At 39.1% G+C, this 20,079-nt stretch overlaps 1 protein-coding gene across 2 annotated transcripts in view; it reads right to left on the minus strand.

Annotated features, from left to right (window-relative positions):
• Positions 1–8,781: 8,781 nt before the first annotated feature.
• LRP6 (LDL receptor related protein 6) overlaps positions 8,782–20,079 on the minus strand; it is a 161,462-nt gene continuing 150,164 nt past the window's right edge. For both annotated transcript variants that reach the window (XM_057491660.1, XM_036909680.2), the window contains 4 exons: positions 18,795–19,025; positions 17,402–17,538; positions 16,659–16,756; positions 8,782–14,125 (listed from right to left, as the gene is read on the minus strand). In XM_057491660.1, the coding sequence (XP_057347643.1) occupies positions 13,831–14,125; positions 16,659–16,756; positions 17,402–17,538; positions 18,795–19,025 (761 nt within the window). In that variant the 3' untranslated portion in view covers positions 8,782–13,830. The remainder of the gene's footprint in view (positions 14,126–16,658; positions 16,757–17,401; positions 17,539–18,794; positions 19,026–20,079) is intronic.

The raw sequence follows: 20,079 nt of genomic DNA on the forward strand, positions 1-20,079 counted from the left end.
ACTCCTTCACTCTTACAGGAAGCATTTGCTAACCCTCTCTTGGCTGCCCTGGGGCTACATTTGGATGCCTTTTGTCATAAGGATACTTGATAACATCCTGTCCCTTGATAATTTACCTAGTACATTGTACCATAAGAACCAGTATCTCTCACTGCATTATAAGCTCATTTGTAAACAGGTATTATGTCTAATTTAACTTTGCATATAAAGACACCTTTGTTGTTCTCACCACTTAGGAAATCCCAAGGGTTTTTTTTTTGTTTTTGTTTTTGTTTTAAGTTGTTATTGATATACACTCTTATGAAGGTTTCACATGAAAAAACAATGTGGTTACTACACTGACCCATATTATCAAGTCCCCCCCATACCCCAATGCAGTCACTGTCTATCAGTGTAGTAAGATGCCACAGATTCACTGTTTGCCTTCTCTGTGCTACACTGTTTTCCCTGGGACCCCCCCACATCATGTGTCCTAAACACAATACCCCTCAATCCCCATCTCCCTCCCTCCCAACCTGCCCTCCCACACTCCTCCCCTTTGGTAACCACGAGTCCCTTCTTGGAGTCTGTGAGTCTGCTGCTATTTTGTTGCTTCAGTTTTACTTTGTTGTTATACTCCACAAATGAGGGAAATCATTTGGCACTTGTCTTTCTCTGCCTGGCTTATTTCACTGAGCATAATATCCTCTAGCTCCATCCATGTTGTTGCAAATGGTAGGATTTGTTTCTTATGGCTGAGTAGTATTCCATTGTGTATAGGTACCACCTCTTCTTTATCCATCTACTGATGGACACTTACGTTGCTTCCATATATTGGCTATTGTAAATAGTGCTGCAATAAACATAGGGGTGCATATGTCTTTTTGAGTCTGAGTTGTATTCTTTGGGTAAATTCCAAGGAGTGGGATTCCTGGGTCAAATGGTATTTCTAGTTTTAGTTTTTTGAGGAACCTCCATATTGCTTTCCACAACGGTTGAACTAATTTACATTCCCACCAGAAGTGTAGGAAGGTTCCCCTTTCTCCACATCCTTGCCAGCATTTGTTGTTCTTAGTCTTTTTGATGCTGGCTATCCTTACTGGTTTCAGGTGATATCTCATTGTGGTTTTAATTTGCATTTCTCTGATGATTAGTGATATGGAGCATCTTTTCATGCGCCTGTTGGCCATCTGAATTTCTTCTTTGGAGAATTGTCTCTTCATATCCTCTGTTCATTTTTTAACTGGATTATTTGCTTTTTGGGTGTTGAGGCATGAGTTCTTTGTATATTTTGGATGTTAACCCCTTGTCGGATATGTCATTTACAAATATATTCCCCTATACTGTGGAAATCCTAAGGGTTTTTAGGAGCTGTGCCAGGAAAAGAGCCAAAGACCAAATATGTATTTCTTATTATAAACCAGTATCACCATCTAAGAACAGCTTCAAAATACATGAAGCAAAAACTGATAGGATTGCAAGGAGCCATAGACGAAGTCACAGTTATGGCTGGAGTAATTTGATAGAACAAGTAGACAGAAAATCAGTCAGATGTCATAGAGTTCAGCACTACCAACCGACTTGACCTGACACCATAAAACATTACACCCTGCACTGGGAAACACATTCCTTTCAGGTGCACATGGAACATTTACAACAAAAACTATATTCTGGATCATCAAAGAAATCTCGGTCAATTTAAAAGAATTTGAATCACAGAAATTATGTTTCTTGATAACAGTGGAATTAAATTGTAAATCAGTAACAGAAAGGTAGCTAGAAAATCCCTCCAATGTTTGAAAACTAAAACTCATGTCCAAATCACCCAAGTCAAAGAAGACACTGAACATGAAAGAAAATGAAACTGGAATTTATGAGAAACACTGAAGTACTTAGGGGGAAATTCATAGCACTAAACACCTGTATTAAAAGGAATGGTTATAATCGACCATTCAGCTTGTACCTTCAGCTAGAAAAGGCAAATGCAGAGTAGGCATGAGAAAGGAAAGAAAGGGAATCAAAGAAATAGAGAAAAGAAAAATAGTGAAAGAGCAGTGAAACCAAAAGTTTGCTGAGCAGATAAGTGAAGCCTCTAGCTCAAGGACCAGGAGAAAAGACACAAATAACCAGTATCAGGAATGAGAGAGGTGACAGCACTACAGGTTCTTCAGATACTAAAAGATACTGAGAGAGTATTATAAACAGCCTTATTCCAAAATTTTGACAGCTTACATGAAATGGACTATTTTGTTGAAAAATAGGAATTACCAAAGCTCACTCAAGAAAAATAGTGTAAAATTTCACATTTCCAAAATGGAAAACATTTTGGCGGTTTCTCAAAGAGTTAAGCAAACATCTGCCAGATGACCCAACCATTTCACTCTTAGGAACTCACTGAAAGGAAATGAGTTTGGTCCAAAACGTGTACCAAATGTAGTAACTTTATTTGTGAAAGCTCTAAATGGAAAACAACCCAAATATCCATCAACAGATGAATGGATAAATCAGTTGTAATATATACACGTAACAGAATTCTATTAAAAAAGAATGGTATATCCTATAACATAAATGAATCTCTTTAAGGGAAAGAAGCTAGATCAAACACACACCCACACACTGTAAATTTATTTATATAAAATTCTAGAAAATGCGAATATTTAATCTTAACAAAAAAACAGATTAGTAACCTGGAATAGGGAGAGATGGAAAGAAGGAATTACAAGGACGTATGAGCACTGTAAGGTGACAGAACTGCTCATTATCTGTCTTACTATTTTGTGAGTATATACAGCACAAAATTAATCACTGTATGTTTTAAATACATGCAGTTCATTGCATGTCAAATACACCCCAATAAAGCTGTTACAGATTTTAAGTCAAAATGAAAACAGTTTCAGACAACCAAAAGTATAATTTTTCATGAGCAGACCAACTGTGTAAGGTATACCAAAGGAAACTGTTCAGCCTGAAGGAACATTAGACCAAAACTCAGACCTATACAAAGGAATGAAGAGCAACAACAAAAAAGATAAATAGAAGGGTAAGTAAAAATATTTTTCTCTTTTAACTTTTCAAAAAAAGATAATTGTTTAAAGCAAAAATAAAAATGAATCATAACGTAGAAGCAAAATGTATGATAAGACAAAGGACTGAAGGGGGAAAAGGAAATAAACTGTTATAAGTTCTCAATATATGCAAAGTGGTGTTCATAGAAAGTTTTTATCTTTATGTAAAGATAAAAGGGTGAATTATTAGAATACATAATTCTAAATTATGCAGAGCTCAAAAGAAAAGCAAAAACTGACAAAACTAAATGGTAAAAGATAAATGCACAATTACAGCTGGAGATTTCAATGCTCTTCTCTCAGTAATGGACAGAAGTAGTTAGAAAATGAATAAAGGTATATTAGGCTTGAACAACTATATAAATCAAACTGATCTAATTGACCTTTATAGAAAACTGCATCCAATAGCTTCAGAATACTACTCAAGTGCCCATGAAACATTCACTATTAAAGACCATAGTGGAATTAAATCTAAAAGTAACAAAATACCTAGAAAATCCCCAGACATTTAGAAATTAAACATTTTTATATAATTCATGGTTCAAAGAAGAAATCATGAGTGAAACTGGAAAATGGTTTGAACTGAACGATAATGAAATCATCAAAATTTTGGGGATGCAGCTAAAGAATGCTTAGAGGGAAATGTATAGCTTTAAATGCTTAGAAGAGAAAGGTCTAAAGTCAGTGACTTAAGCTTCCATCTTAAGCAGCTAGTAAATTTAACCCAAATAAATAAAAGAAATAATGAAAACAGTGAATAAAAAAATGAACACACAATAGAGAAAAATGAGAACCAGCTGATTTTGTGAAGATTATTATTACTGATACACCTTCAGTTTGTCCAAGATAAAGACACAAATTACCAATGTCAGAAATGAACAACAGACATTACAAGGATAAGGGACACACTTTATGCCAATAAGTTGACAACTTAGATGAAACAATTCCTTGAAAGACATGATAAAAATTGACATAATAAAAAATATAAATAACCCTAGATCTAAATTTATTTTAGAAGGTCATGTAAAAACCTGTCCATGATACACATCTGTACCTAAGAATCACAGCACTGCATAGAACTTGAGGGCTCTAATCTTTCCTTCTAATCTTGCAACCCCAGAGAATAAAGGATTCTAATTACTGGACTAAACACAGGAGTCTTCAAAGGCCACACAATTGGGTAATGGGAGTGCAGGGGCTTTGACAGAGCAATCAGTAGTCAAAAACTCTCAAGATAATTCCTACTGTCTGCTATTCAGTTTGTGCTGTATCACAGGTCTCGGGCTGCCTCTCTGAGGTATAAATTCCCCTGGAATGCACAGCAGCACCAGAGTAGGGGCCAGGGGGAAGGAGGCATCATATAGGCATTTGCACAAAGCAGTCTGGCTTCCAGTAGACTCTACCTTGTGATACTATTCATTTCCTAGAATACTTCCTGTGCGTGTAGTTCTCTGGAACAGGTAGTGGAACTGGTAGACTGAAGAGTTAAGGTTCAGAAAACTATTAGAGACTAATACCAAGGAACAGAGAATAAATGTATTCAGACATGCCTTGACAGTTAATTGAAATGGAAGAGATGAGATCAGTTTAATGTCCTTCCCCCTCTACCCATTGCCAACTGATTTGGACCAAATTTTGTCAAAATTTGAGTTTTCCTTACTCAATTTAAGCATTTCCTGTCAAGTCTGGTCATTCATCAGTTATTTTGAGGAAAAAAAATCAGGAAACTTAGCAAAGGACATCGTACACAGAAATGTTAGCAAAATTATCCTTTATTTTTAGTCTCTCTATTGGGGAAGATTGGCTTTATATGTGATTAAATCTGAACTCACAAATGCAAATCTCAGAAAATTTTCTGGGGGCAGGGGCTGTGCAGAAAGCATGATAGTACAAATGGATGGAGCCAGAGATTTGAGCACAGTGTAGGGAGGGAAAGTGTCTTCCCAGTTCTCTTTTGGGACGCTTGTAACAAAAGAGATTAGCAAGAGAAAAGCACACAGATGTATTTAATGTAAGTTTCGTGTGACAAAGAAGCCTTATAAGGAAATGACCCAAAGAAATGGTTAAAACCTGAGCGTTTTATGCCAGGTTTGATGAAGACTGGAAAGTCATGGAAAGATATGACAGGACAGAGAGTATGAGGGAAGTGTAGTAACTTGGGGAAAACCTAGCCAGGCCTGTCTGCCCAGATTCCTGTGTCCCTTCCTCTTCTGAGATAAGGCTGCTCCTCTCCTCTGGCACCTCTCACTGGAGGGTTCATGACCTGCTTCAGGGGAAGGTCAGAGTCCTTCCCGCACATACCGTCTCTCAAATTCCTTCAGCTAAAATACTCAATAAGCCAAGGTGCCATATTTTGAGGTAGCCTGTCCTGAATCCCACCAATAGTTAAGTCCTCCTTTGACTCAAATTTACAGCAATAATGTAATCATTAACAAAGGAAACAAAGTGAGAAAGACTGTATAAACTTCCCCAAACAACCTGCACTGTTCTCCCCATTCCTGAGCCTGCTTTTAAATCAGGGAGACTGAGCACAGTTCTGCCTCCCCTTTCCTTGACCCGCCTGGGAACTGCACGACTTACTTGATTTTTGTTTTCCCTCAAGAGGAAAGAATGGGAGGGTCACTCAGGAAGCCAAGGTAAACTCACTCACTCAAGCTCATCTGCCAAAAAGACCTTTACACGAAATCGTGTTCCGTTCAACCACCTGATGTTTGGGCTCAACTACTGCCAAATATAAAAGCAGCTTTCCTCTCCTCCCATCAAACCAGGAAACTTAGACTCAAGTTCATAGTTTTGAGTTCTTGGTTTTTCCATATATCCTTGTCGAAAATGTAGGGGAGGAAAATAATTTTCTCTCTACCTTCCTGAGTTCTTAGAGGAGACCCCTGTAGTAAGACAGATTATCAAGAAGAACAAGAAACAGAGGTGTGTTAATATGTGTACTTCATGTATATATGGGAGACACCCAGGGAAAAATGAGTAACTCCCCAAAGTTACTTAGAATTCAGACTTAAATACCATCTTACCAGGGAAAGGGAAGGGAGGATGTAGGCCTCTTAGGGCAGAGGAAATGATTATTAGGAAGGACGAACAGGCCCTTAGAAGAAGAGACAGGAGGTGTTTCCACTTGTGAAAGTTTGTCTAGCTGTGATGTCTCCTCTCCTGCGAGCAACCATCTTCCTTGGCTGCTGAAACCCCCAAGGAGGGGATTCATATTTATGACCAGTGTGTTCCTTCTGCAGGATCTGCCTTTAGGCAGGTAGGGGAAGCTCAGAGAAAGCTTCTCTCTGCATCTGCTGTTTTTTAAGTGACTACAGCTCAAAATGACCAAGATGCCAAAGCAGCATATTCTGAAGTGATCTATTCTGCCACCCCCTTCAGGATCATCCCGCTCAGAGTGGGCTCTGCTCCAGTAAAAACAATGTTCATTTTTAAAGCTAATCTGGAGAAAAGGGAGGAACTGAGAGTCCACACCAGGGCCCCCTCCAGTAATTTACTAAAACAAGCACAGTCCTGAAGCAACGTTTCCCTTACTCTCTGTTCCCAATCACAGGGCTTGTCAGCACTGAACCAAGCAGCAGCCCTTCTCAAAGCTCTCTTCCAACCACTTCTGGTTTTGACAGCCTACTCTCCTGTCTCAAGTGTTCTTTTTGCTTTAACCCCATAAAGTCCTTGCTGCTTTTCCTTGCTATCTGGTCTCTCAACTGAATTCTCTGAGAAGAATCGGAATCAACGAATTCCACTGTAACATTCTGGTGCCATGACTTGGATCGCTGCTCCCAGATCATTTCAACAAGCTGAGGACCTTTGGGCACAAGGTGCTACCTGGGACAGACAATCACCGTCAGTCAGTTCTCTACCAACCAGGAGGTCAGCCATTATGGTGCCTGGGATCCCCAACCAGATCCATCACTCCCGAGTCAAGCCCTACACCTCTGAGACAAAACCCAGAGACAGAGATCCACCACCAGCCTCCTGAGCTGTGAGCCTGTGGAAGAGATAAGGTATCTTCAAGAAAACAGGCAAGTGATGCCCTCCCAGCCCTAGGGGATCTTAACATCAGTGAGCTCCTCATCTGGGCCTTTGCTAAGGGCTAAAATTAAAAAGAGGAAACCATTCTTTAAAAAAAATTTTAAAGAGTCTTGTGTGGTCAAAAGTAAAGAAAAAAGAAAAGTAAGATTTTGTTTTAAAATAGAGCAACCAGCTAAGAAAGTGAAGTTTAAAAAAACTAAAGGAATTAAGTTGCCTGAAAGGTCGTCTGTGTTCATCATGGAAGATCGGTGAGCCATGAGTTTTATAAAGCTTGTTCTCTCTCTTCTCAGTCCCACCTTCCATCTGCAGCTGCTGACTGCCTTCACTGGCCATCCCTTCTCTCCCACTGTTAGGGAGCCCTAAAGCTTCTACAATACACCCTAAAAATTCTTAGCCTGGTGCCTTTCTCGCACTCTGGGGCTGTGTTTCCACAGCAGAGGAGTGCCTACCTTTGCCTCCCTGCAACTGCACAAGGCATCTGCACCCTAGCTTATGTGATTCCAAAAATTAACGCAGCCCCTCCTGAAACTCCCATTCCCTTAATCACACATGCCCTGTCACCCTCAGTTTAACTTAAAACTTAGGCAAAATCCCAGCCCTATTCCTCCACTGGTCGCGTTGGGAATTGCAGCAGGGGCAGCTGCTGGCACTATGGGTGCAGTCACTGCCTCACAAGTGTATTCCCGTTGCCACCGAAAAACTCGGATGGCGCCAGCTCCAGACCGCTCACAGGACCAGCTCAATTCCAGGGCAATGACTGTCCTCCCAAACCAAAGGGGCCTAGCTGTCCTGACTTCAGCACAGGGAGACCTCTATGCCTCACTTAAAGAACAGTGCTTTTAGGTAAACCACACAAGCCAAGTCCCAGGTCCAACAGGATATCCAAAGTTTCCGGAAAGGCTTCCCAACTCCGAGAACAGGCCCCCCAGGGATGACTCTCCTAGCTACTGCCCTCCATGGGACCTTTGGTCTCTATTTTCCCTCTCCTCCTCTTTGGGCCCTCTCTCTTAAACCTCCTAACCAAATTTGTCTCTTCTCAAGAGGCAGTATACCTTCAAATGGTCATCTGACAAAGATATCAACTAATTTCTACTGACACAGCTATGCCTGAATCCTCACTAGATACAGCTGGCTGGCTCTTTGGAAGTGGCTGCCCCAGTGATGCCAGGGTCACCTCCCACTCCTGACAGACGGTGAGGGCTCTGGACTCTGAGGACAGCCTGGCCCCTTCTCAGCAGGAAGCAGTTCCAGACATTGACTCATCACCCTTATCCAAAAAATTTCAGAGTCCGAGTCCTGTGGGGGGGAATGTCAGAGTAGGCAGTTAGACATAAGCAGGAAAGGGACCGGCCCAACACCAAGGAAAACTCCTCCCTAGCCAACCTCTAAGCCCTCCTTTGTTCCCAGTTCCATAGTCAAGAACACCTAGCTTATCAGAAGGCTCAGACAGTCAAAGACACCTAGATTGTCAAGAGGCCCAGGACAGGGGCTTCCGAGATTACAGGGCATGCGCAAGGTCCAAGACTGTCCAAAAGTAACCCGATCATTAAAATAAGATTTTTAAATTAAAAAAAAAATTTTCTTCCAAGGTTGTATTTTATTTGAAATGCAAACAGTAAAGGTGGGTTTTGTTGTGTTTGAGACCACCGCTATGTATTGCAGCAAAGAACAATCAGCTGTTTAATTTCTTGCTGAAAAGAAACAACACTTTTATTTTCCACTGTTTTATTATAAAAATCAACATTTCATATGTTACAACTCGGCTTACTGTAATAATCAAAAAGGATTTATACAAGGTATTTGTATACAGTTTACAATTAAAGCACTTATTTTACAAAATGAGGGAAGTGAATAGTGGACCAGGGCTGACCAAATGTTGGCCATTAAAATATAAATACATCCTTGCAAAGCACCATCGTACCAAAGTCCATGAACAAGAAACACCAGCTGACTTTAAGACAATAACGAAGATTAAAGCTTCAGAAAAAATTTAAAAACACAAAGGATAAACTTCTGAAAGCAGCACCAGATCCTTCACTTGCAAATGAGGCTAGTCCAGCTTAAGCTTCTTGGTATCCTCTTCATTTAAAAAATTTTCCTACTAACCCCAGATATTAATTTCATGTAACATTAAATTTAATCAGACTCCTATTTTTCCTGTACTTCCCTTTTAATATTCACATGTAATATTCATTTTATAAAATCAAATATAAACAGGGCAGGGATGTGTGTGTGTGTAACCACCTGTTCTGCTTATATCTGAGTTAAAAAAATTGGACAGTTAAGCAAAAGTTGTCTGTGATTCTTTGGTGTTAGCTCTGGGCAAACCCTAAGTAATCATGGGAAATTCGAAAGTTTTTTTTAGGTCTATACTCCACTTCTGAGTCCAAGAAATCACATAGTTTGAATTCTGTGTGAAGTCATGAGAATTTTTTTCAACAGTAAACTTAGGAACAGTTTAAGGATGTCTTATACAAAAGAGAAACAGTAAGATTTACCTGGACTGAAGGAGGACACAATTTTATTCTAACTCATCTAGATTAACCTAAGAATCTACCCCTCCCTCCACTCAGGTGCAGGATTAGTTTAATGAGATGTATAATCAAGTCAAACAGAAAAATCCTGAGTATATGGAGTCATAATGCTCATAATTTAAATTTTTTAAATTATAAATGCAAAATGTTATATTTAGGTCCAAAGTCCTCCAGAACTTTGAGAATTTTAAAAGCTAAATTTTGAGACTCTTAGGAAATGATGCCATCCTAAAGGTCAGAAACCACATATGTGCTAACAGTACCTTCTAAAATCATCTGTTATTTCTCTTGGCTCACTTTAGGCTTGGGATAAAGGAATACCAAATACATTTAAATCTCTTGAGTTTAAGAATTCTGAGAACATGTTTTAAATACACTTGACTATGAACTTTATGACAGTTCATGTCTGCACTCAGTGACAGTCTCATCTGTGGAGGCCCAAACATTTGTCAGCCAGCTGACACTCACAGACATGTATCAGACTCCAAACACTATGGATGGCATCATACAGACTTTATGCACTGCAAGATATATTTGGGATGTGAAAAGCCCAAAATTTTTGTTTTTGGGTTTTGTTAGATGTGTAATGGTAACCAATTTGCAGCTCTTACAGCATGCAAATCAGTAAGTGGAGAATTTTCTCCTGCTAGAAATAAAACAATTTTTAAAACTACATTTCTAAGAATCTACTCAAGACATAGGATTAGACAGGAAAAAAGAAGCAGCACCACTATTGCAGAGAAGCAGGCTCGCAAGCTTCTCCGGACCAGAAGTAAATAGTCTCCATCATGAGGGCTGGTGTTAGATCACCTAAATATATACAGTGTGCTAACTCTAACTAGAAATTATTCATTACTGGGCCTTTACAGCAAAACAAAAATATTTTCCCCAAAGATTAACTGCTACCTAATATGGATGGTGGCTTATTTTTATATCTCACTGTCAGTTGAGTTGGCTTATACAAATTATTGACTTCAAAGTATTTTTAGGTGATCAACAAATATAATCCTCAATCATCCTATAATTTTACTGCTCAAAATCCTATCACCCTAAAAATTATTGGTCTATATCAGATGAAATGTACTGTGATGTCTTCATTTCTAAATATACATCATCCTTTTAGAATAGCTGTTTCTAAACTTATTAAAGGATCAGATATCTCTCGGTGGCATATCACAAAGTACTTTTATATTAAAATTTAAATGATTTTCTGCTAAACAGACATGTCATAAGATACTCAGTACAGAAGAGTGGCATCTGGTGTCAAAGGAATAAAAAAATTTCATGGAAGAAAAATTAATACTGACAAAATTATATCCCTTAAACTCCGTTTTTTTCTTATGAATATTCCTTTATTTGATTTAAATAGCAAAACCCATTGGGCCACTGTTCGGAAGACCAGGGCTCTGCAGGAGCCAAGTTCAAAGTTATAACAGTGAACTTCAGAGTTACAAAACTCAGCTATAAAAGACCACTTCAATGCAGAGTAGCTTACTACAGTTCACAGAAGGCATTCTCTACTATAAAGTTCATTTCTCAGGTAATTTGAATCACATCAGTTAGGTGGGCATTCTTTAAGACATATGTTCAAGATAAATACTTTTGTACTTAAGGAATCTAATGAAATTTTATTCATTTTCCCCCCATGGATAATGAATCTAGTAATACAACAAACCGAAATATTTTTTCTCTAATTTGTGCTCCCAGAGGTTTATTTTTTATCTCCCATTTTTTAAATTTAAAGCTCTTATGTTTAATAATTAAGATAGTTCACTTAAGCTTAACTGTCCATACTGAGGGCCAATAAATTTTTCCTGAATTTTGATAATTCTTTCATTTAAAGGTATACTCCCCAAACATTAAGAATCCATCTCAACTACCCCCAAGAAGAGGATTCAGAGATTAAGCTGAACTGCCTTCAAATAATTTCAAACAAATTGGCACACAAATTACTATTCTGCAAGAAGAGGCCATTGCCATTGCAGTACAAGCACTTGGACTGAGATATAACAAGGCAATATATTCTTCTTAGTTCATTATAGTGCAAGTTTCCACATGGGAAGCCCACCAAATAAAGATGTACTTTAAAAAATGTAAACATATAGAATTCTCAGATTCTAATCGATACCCAGTTATTGCTAACCTTTCCATCTTCATTTAAGCATCAAGCGCCCCTGTATGTCACAGAATGCAACTTCAGTGTCCATTCTGTTCTACTGTGAGCACTTCGTTCCATCAACAGGAAGCGGTAACGCTTGTTTGACTGAAATGCAAGACACTGATGGATCACCGTGTACTTATAGGCAGAATCTCCTGATTCACACAAGGTATCACCAACAATCTAAGCATTATTCTGAAACCACACTTCTCCCTTTAAAAAGTTTACTTAGATATTTTTTAATTGCATTAAAAATGACTTTGCCCCTGCCAAAATTCTGAATCCTTTCTTCTGACGTTTTCTCTTGGGCTCTGAAATCCAGAGAGGCCTCAGCAAAAAAAATAAAAATAAATAAAAAATAAAAGTAAATTCACTAACTAATTGACCAACATTTGCTAGGGTAAAAAAATATGTTAGCTTAAAAAAAAACATCCAATTTTAGCAGAGAATTGCTAGAAACATGTAAAAAGCAGGGAACTAATTTTTGGCAAGGTGGCAGAGCAGTGCTTGAATCATCCCATAGGTCAACCCAAAAGCTTAAGGTGCGGCAGCCCCAGGACCAGCAGGGCAGGCTGGTCCCTAAGAGCCTCCATTGTTCCCCTCCACCCACGGTCTGACAGCTGAGAAGGTTACAATTTGCCTTCTCCCTTAATTCATGTTGTTAAATCATCTTGATCCATAATGCGATAAGAGAGAACACACATAAAAATATGTAAGTGATGGATTATAAGAATAATTTGTGGATAATTTGAAAACAATCTGATATTCACATTAGGTAACAAAGATATTACACTCATGTCACAAATTAAGAGAGGTTATGCATGTAGACGTCACTCTAGGAAAAATTGGCCTGAAGAACATGAAAGTGTCATGAACAGTTAATAAAAGGAAAAACCTAATGATAACAAAAAATTCTCTTTTTAAATAGACTGTCTCTAACCAGAGCATATTTATATGTTTTACTAGGAAAAATATACATAAAAATGATTTCATATTGTGGTATTATAAATGCTGAAAGTACTGCAAGGATATACGATTAATTTACAACAGAAACATAATGGTTAAATTTGTAATTCTTAAACGTTGTCTATATGTATTGTAAAAAGGCATTTTAATGAGCATTGAAACAATCTTGGAAATACAGAGGAGCAATATAATATGTCTAGCCTTTCATCATTATGCAAAAATAGCTGTCAAATTGAAGAGCTAAGCCTACAGGAGAATGGAGCTAACAAATTATTAAAAGGAAGCCTTAATTTAGAAAACTCCATTTACCCAATCCTCAGACAAAAACCTTTGAATAAATCATGATACATTGTCAAAATGGCCTACAAAGCTGCTGGCAGAGGAAGCAAGGAGAAAATACTAGAGAAAAAACTAGTTTTTGACAGAGGTGTGGACTTTAAGGTAGGGACAGAAGACTTGCACACACAAACAGCCCCACGGCATCTTACCAGACAGCTGATCTCCCCTACGGCAGCAACGCACAGAATGGATTTTTCTAAGTATCTATTTTCCTCAATAAAATTGCTGGATTCCTAGAGAAAACAAAGCCCTTTGCCCAAAGTTAGTATCAATTCCTTTTTTCCTTTCATGATTTCTTAACCTTGTTGGCCCTCAAAACTTCCAAGTATCTATGGTTTGCTGCTCTGAGATGGACTTCATTTTTTTCTTTCTTCTTCTTTTTTTTTGGTATCGGTAAAAGCCCAGACATTCCTGGTCAGTGATGCCTTTATTATTCCTGTTTCCTTTGTACTCAGTCACTTCACTGGGTTTAAGGCATGCTTTGTGTATTCAGTTTGCAAAAATAAAACATTTAGTACAAATTTACTTTTTATACAAATTTTTATGGCACAAGCAGCAAATCTGCTAATTTAAGAAAATATATAAATATCCTTTTCTTCTGTACAAATATCTCCAGTATTCCCTCCCCGTTTATAGTTTTTAACTGTACATGGTCTGCCTCGTCCTTCTCTAAGAGCTCCCTCCCCCCCTCCAGATCTCAACCACATGTGTATTTACATCTTGGCTTCGGGGGCAGTCAGAGGAGGAGGGCCCCTCCTCAGGAGGAGTCTGTGCAGGGGGACGGGGGCGGTGGATAGAGGTGGTGAGAGTAGCTCCTTTCTGTGTACGGAGAAGGTGGGCAGCTTTCATAGTTTTCTTCTGCTGACAGGTACTGGCTTCGAGGTGTGGGAGGTGGGGGCACAGGCTCTGAGTCGTAGTTCAAGTCACTAGTGTAGCCCTTGGCTGTGGCCCCAGAGGTCATTCTCCGGCTGGGCGCATAGTCACTGTCACAAACGTCTGTGCTGCAGGGTGTGGTGGGAGGAGCAAAGTGCCGGTAACTGTATGGCCTGTAGCTAGTACAGGGAGGAAACCAAGAAAAGCAGACTTAGTTCGTTTATAGAGAAGAGGTTTTCCCTATCAGAATACAGAGGCTTTAGACTTCACTTTGAACATAATAAGCTACTACAGTTTAAATTTGTACAGACCAAGAGTCAATTTCCAACGGCAGATTGGGAGGAGGAAGTTAGCATGAATTTTATATTTGGAAATAAAATGTGATTACAGGCAATTAAAAATGGGGAGGATGGGAATGCAGACATGAAGTCAGTCTAGCCTCTGGATGTGCTCTTAACCTTAAGTTACACTGCAACACAGAATAAAAAAGGACCAACTATTTAAAGCTGCATTTAATGGTCATCTTTGGAAAATCTCTCAGCCACACATTCTGCATTTAGTCCAGACAGTGGAGCTCACCAGCCTCTGCCATTCTGTGGTTTGCGAGAATGGTCTTCACGCGTTTTGCACTGCTCGCGTTTGCATTCCCGCAGTGCCCTCTGAGTGCTCTGTATTTACCCAAAGAATGACTTAATGCTGTCTGGAGACTTCACTCCATCTTTAAAACTCACATGCTGTACAAGTCAGGATGAATTCTGGAAGACAGCCTAAGGGGCGTACACATCCTTGCACTGTTACCATCAGCAGGGAAACTGCCATGATTTGGGGGAAAGTGTGATTCCCAGTGTGCACACAAGCACACTGTCAGTGCAGTGGCTTTAAGTGAACACCAAAATGATATCCATTTAGAACCAGTGAGTTTTCTAATACGTGTTTCAGGGAACTGATTTATTTCTTACACTTGTTTATCAACCTTTTTAAGGAATCTCAGCTGTTGGTCAAGTTTGGAGGATGGCTAACTAAAGAAAAGGCAATGAAAAGAGAGGACACACTAATGAAAATAAGAACTGGCTTTGAGGGCTGGCTTTCTATTATTTCTACTTCTATCTGTAACTTCTTATGCTTTTTACATCCTAAATACAGTGATGTTGATTTACTTTATAGCTTTATTTATTTATTTCAAGATTAATTCATATGCTTTCTCATCAAATTCACTGCAGAGAAGAGCACATGAAAACTGAAGTATTGATTCATAAAATACCTAGTGACACAGAATGCCACAAGATAACATCCCAGGATACAAATCATTTGATGTCACTTAGGGTTTGCCTCAAAGAAATGGCTGCTCAGAGAAAGAGCAAAAGTTACATGACCTGCTGAGCAGGTTCTCAAGTGTTTATACTACTACTATTGACATGATGTCAGTATTTTTTTAGGTCTTATCTTTCAGTCCAATCAGGTGTTGGGCCTTGCTGAAATTTCTTGGCTTAACATTTAAAATCCTAACACTTCCATTTTCGTGGAAAATGAGACAAAAACAGGAAGGAAAGGAAATAGTATTAACAAAATACTTTTAAGTTCCAGTTCTGACAAAAATCTCAACAAATCGTATCAAGTTTAACTCAGAAGAAACAAACAGGGCATAACTGGGAGACACAGGAAATGGTCAAATAAGAATTAATTTTGATGCAATTATTTATTTAATCAGTGTTTGAGTCAATTAAAAAATATTATTTTTAAAAATTAAATTTTAGGTCCTCCCTCTTCTCCTGTTGTCAGGTTTTTGCCATTTTATTTTGGCTTTTTAGAACAAACCTGTAGTAGAGGGGGAAAAAAACAACATTTACAATAAAACATAAAAACCTTAGAGTCAAGCCTACTTCAAATTGTCTTATCTATAAACTGAAGTGAAAATTGTGAATAAGACACTGTGAACAGTCTACTTGATTTCTATACACCTACAAGGTCAGATCAGGGTAATTTGACAGGAATGCTGGGAAACGCCTCATCTAGAAGGTGACAGGCACTTGAAAGATCCAGTAACGCCAGGGCACTCAGCGTTCAGACAGAGAAAATAGAGCTGTTGATACTCGGCTGACCTCTTCAACAGGATGGAAGAGAACAGGTAGGTAACACACTAGTACTGAACCTGCTCGATATGTTCTACAGACAGAATTTTCCCCTTTTGGGCTTACAAATACATTTCATTTATTTGAAGGAATCATGATTTATTCCATCCAACTAGGAGAAATCTTTTACTCCAGATAGTAATAATGTATATAAGCAAGGGCTGAACTTAAGCTTCTCTCAACATGTCTCAGATGCTGTGCTGAATATTCCTGCTCTTATAGAGCTCACCTACTCTGAACCAGTCTTACCCAATATTCCTCTTAAACTATCAACCAAACCTAACCTGCACAGAACCTACTCTGCAGTCAGTCACTTTGGTGGGTAACCTTCCTGAGAATACTGCCAAAGCACGGGGGCTCTTCTGTCACTCTAAAAGCCAGCATGGGGGACACTAAGAAAATGTACAATGCCCTCAAAGACAAGAAGTTGTGGCAGGGGCAATGTCAGCATTATCAAAATAAGATGCCTGTCCTCTCTTGGTGGCTGCCGTCTACTCTCTCGGGGCTACACCAAACCCACAACTGGAGTACTTCTTTCTTCTGACAGACACTTTGACTTATATTAAAGGATGATGCGTATTACCTGTAGGACCTCTGTGTGGAAGGACTGTTTGAAGAATAACCAAATTCCATAGTGTAATGTGATCGCTCCGTGGCTGGGGATGGTGGAGGGTTCAAAATCTAAATGGAAAAATAATGAAGTTATTAAAGTAACAACAGTCTACTCCAGACAGAGCCTTTGAGACTGTCTTTCAACTTCTCTTCCATCATCTCTGTTCAGATTCCTTTCCATCACACTGTTAGCACAATCCTTTTCCCAAGAGCTGACCTCACACAGTAACTTCCAGATTGCAGCTCTCCATCCCCTAAGACAATTTCATCACAGCTGGACAGTGCAAGATGATGAGAAGGAAATCTATAATTTACAAGTCACTGGTGTCAGTTCAGTATGGCTGGGTCATGATTTCTTTTAATTAGAAATGTTTAGAGAAAAATTACTGACTCTGGAGAAAAAGCAGGTGTGTCTCCTCTCTCGGGAGGCCCCAAGACCCTCAGGGGTGCCACTCAGCAGCTCTACTTTTACCTGAAATACGAAATTGCTGTCCATTGCTTTCACATGTGCTGGTCACTGAACAGGAAACTTACAGATCTACAGATGTTTGCATGGGGGTAAAAATCCTTCTTTGGACCTTATATGCCTGAGGCCTAAATTCTACACTAAAAAACTTTTTACTTTACCATTGCTGAGGCCCCACATTGCACATGAGTTAAGATCTAAGATCCTAGTTATCTTAGCATTCAGCTGAAACAGGAAGAGCTGCTTACGGCAGGGAAGTAAGTGCCTTTGGTGCTGGAAGAACTGCTTGATGATGCTCCTGTGACATGAGCACGGTCGTAAGGGGGTCCACTGCTCCCCCCCATGATACTGAGGGAGCTGATCATTGATTTACCTCGAGACATTCCTAAAATGAAGGAGGATAAATGCTGAAGATGAGTAAGATACATGAAAATGCAAGAAATAATTTAATTCAATACCAGGATCACAAATATCAATAGTCAAATAGTTTGATTTTATAACAATTTATGCACTCCTTTCCTAATAATAATGGAAAACACTTAATGGAGAAGGGAAATTAATATTCTCCAGATATGAACATTTCCACTGAGAGCTGGCCTAGAGCAAGGGAACAGCCCCACCAATTTCCTCCCCAGGATGGAAACAGACCTCTTCAAAATGAGAGGTTTTCAACCTCCTAGAGGATTTGAGCAGGAAAGGACTGTGGAAAGTGAAGAAGCAAGGTAGATGAAAGAACAGATTTGCTCAAAAGGTAACTAAATCTATTTTTAAAAGCATATATACAACATATGGAAGATTATTTATTCATCTACCGGATGCAGGTGTTGAAACCACCACCACAAATGTTAAGGCAGAAATTCTTGTTTTTCAAAGAGACTCCCCAAATTTTGCTAGCTAAAAACAGACATGACACCAAAGAAATCATTATCATTAACCCTTTAAAAATTGCATCTGTTACACTCAGAATAAGTTTTTACTTTCAGGGGGCCTTTGCCTGGCACCTCCTTCTATAGATTCATTAGAAGAAAGGCCTCTTCCCACTAAAGGCATGAGAAAGTGCTGAAGAGGAGAGCTGTACGTCCCTGCAGCCACACGGGCTACCAAGTACTTCTGGCCACATGGCTATGACTAAACAAACCTTAGTCCCACAGGCTTCACCTAAAGTTACGAGAAAACATAGTACTTCCCTCCCGGCTATCACTCAGCTATTCCACATCTTTGTGTGCTGGAAAGGAATCTTAACCTTTTGGCCTCCTTTAATCCCGGGGCTCAGTAGTACTGAGGTTCTCTGGTAGTGAACCTGAAGAACCAGTGGTTTATGACCCTCTTCACCAAATGACTAGCTGGTCGAGCACCTCCAGAAATGCAGCATATACACTAAGTGTGGTATATACAAATGCATGTTATATGTATTTGCTTTATATCCTCTGGCAATTTCTACCAAACCACACCTAAGGTCTTCTGGGTAAAGAGAAGGTGCCTTTTTAAAGTAAAAGAGAAGATTTGTTCTTCTAATTTTTTTTAAACCTCAAGTGGTCTAGTTTGACACAGACTTTAGAAAGTATTCTTTTTCCTTAAGGGGAACTTGGTAATCCTGCCAGGAACCAAGACTTAATTCTCAACGGATCAGCCCCCACTCACCTGGAAGAGACCCTGATAAAGAACTGGGGTGTGGCACATAACCAAGCGGCACAGAAGCTGGTCCATGAACTACATAGTCATTAGTCATGGTTTCCCCATCTCCCTTCATGCGTGGACACAACATCCTCTGGCAGATAAAGTATATTGTTCCGGATACAAAAATGGTGACAATCACTCCAATAACGGAACCAACTGTATTGGTGGCCTGTGGGGCTGGTTCCTCAGTTGGATCTAAAAGGAATGCAGTACAGTTACACAATGAAAAACCAACTGTAGGCTCAAAATAGCAGTCAAACAGAAGGCTTGTAAGCAGATATGAAGCTAAAGAACACAAATCATACATATTTTTCTTTTTTATTAATATGTATGCGATATGTATGGATAAAAGTCATTGTTAGAAATCAAAAGGAACCATCCTCAAGTAAAGACAGAAAAAAATATACTGGGAAGTACAGTTGACTCTTTAACAACGTAGTGGTTAGGTGTGCCGACCCCATGCAGTTGCAAATTTGCATGTAACTGTCGACTCTTCACAAATTTAATTACTACTAGCCTACTGTTGTTGACTGGAAGCCTTCCAATGACATAAATAGTCTATTAACACATATTTTTATGTTATATGTATTATATAGCATATTCTTACAATAAAGTAAGCTAGGGAAAAGAAAATGTTTTTTCAAATTGTCACCAATCTCCACAAAATCTCCCAATATATTTACTGAAAAAAAAAATCCAAGTGGAAATGGACTCATGGAGTGCAAACCCATGTTGTTCAAGGGCCAGCTGTATAACTGTAAACTGATAGGAAAAAAAGATGTTAATTACAGATTTAAACGCCATTAAGAAGTACAGATAAAATTTATCCTACTTCATTCTGTTGATTCATGAAAATCAATAAGTTTATTTGGAATTTGAAAGAAAATTTTAGGGCCAGAGGGGATGAACCTAGAAAAGTCAGCACATGTTTTACCTGGAATGGTGAAGAAGCCAAAAGAAGCCGTGAGGATGATTTTAGGTTTGAAAAGAGACACTTAGGCCTGGGAAAGGAGGTTAGAAGCTGAAGATGAGCCTCAGCCCTCAGGCCCAGTATGACGCTGCCTTCAGGGTAAGTCTGGTTGCCAGAGAGCCAGGAAGACAGGTCTCTGATACTTGAAGACTAGGAAAGAAAAGCCAGAGCAGGAAAGCACCAGATGACCCTCACCTGACGTCCACTTTACAGGTCCCCTGAGCACTGAGGCTTCAGAAGCAGAGGGCATCGACATTACTGGTAAAGAGGTATAGCAAA

The sequence above is a fragment of the Manis pentadactyla genome, chromosome 14 (assembly GCF_030020395.1).
Source record: "Manis pentadactyla isolate mManPen7 chromosome 14, mManPen7.hap1, whole genome shotgun sequence".
Taxonomy (NCBI): Eukaryota; Metazoa; Chordata; class Mammalia; order Pholidota; family Manidae; genus Manis; species Manis pentadactyla.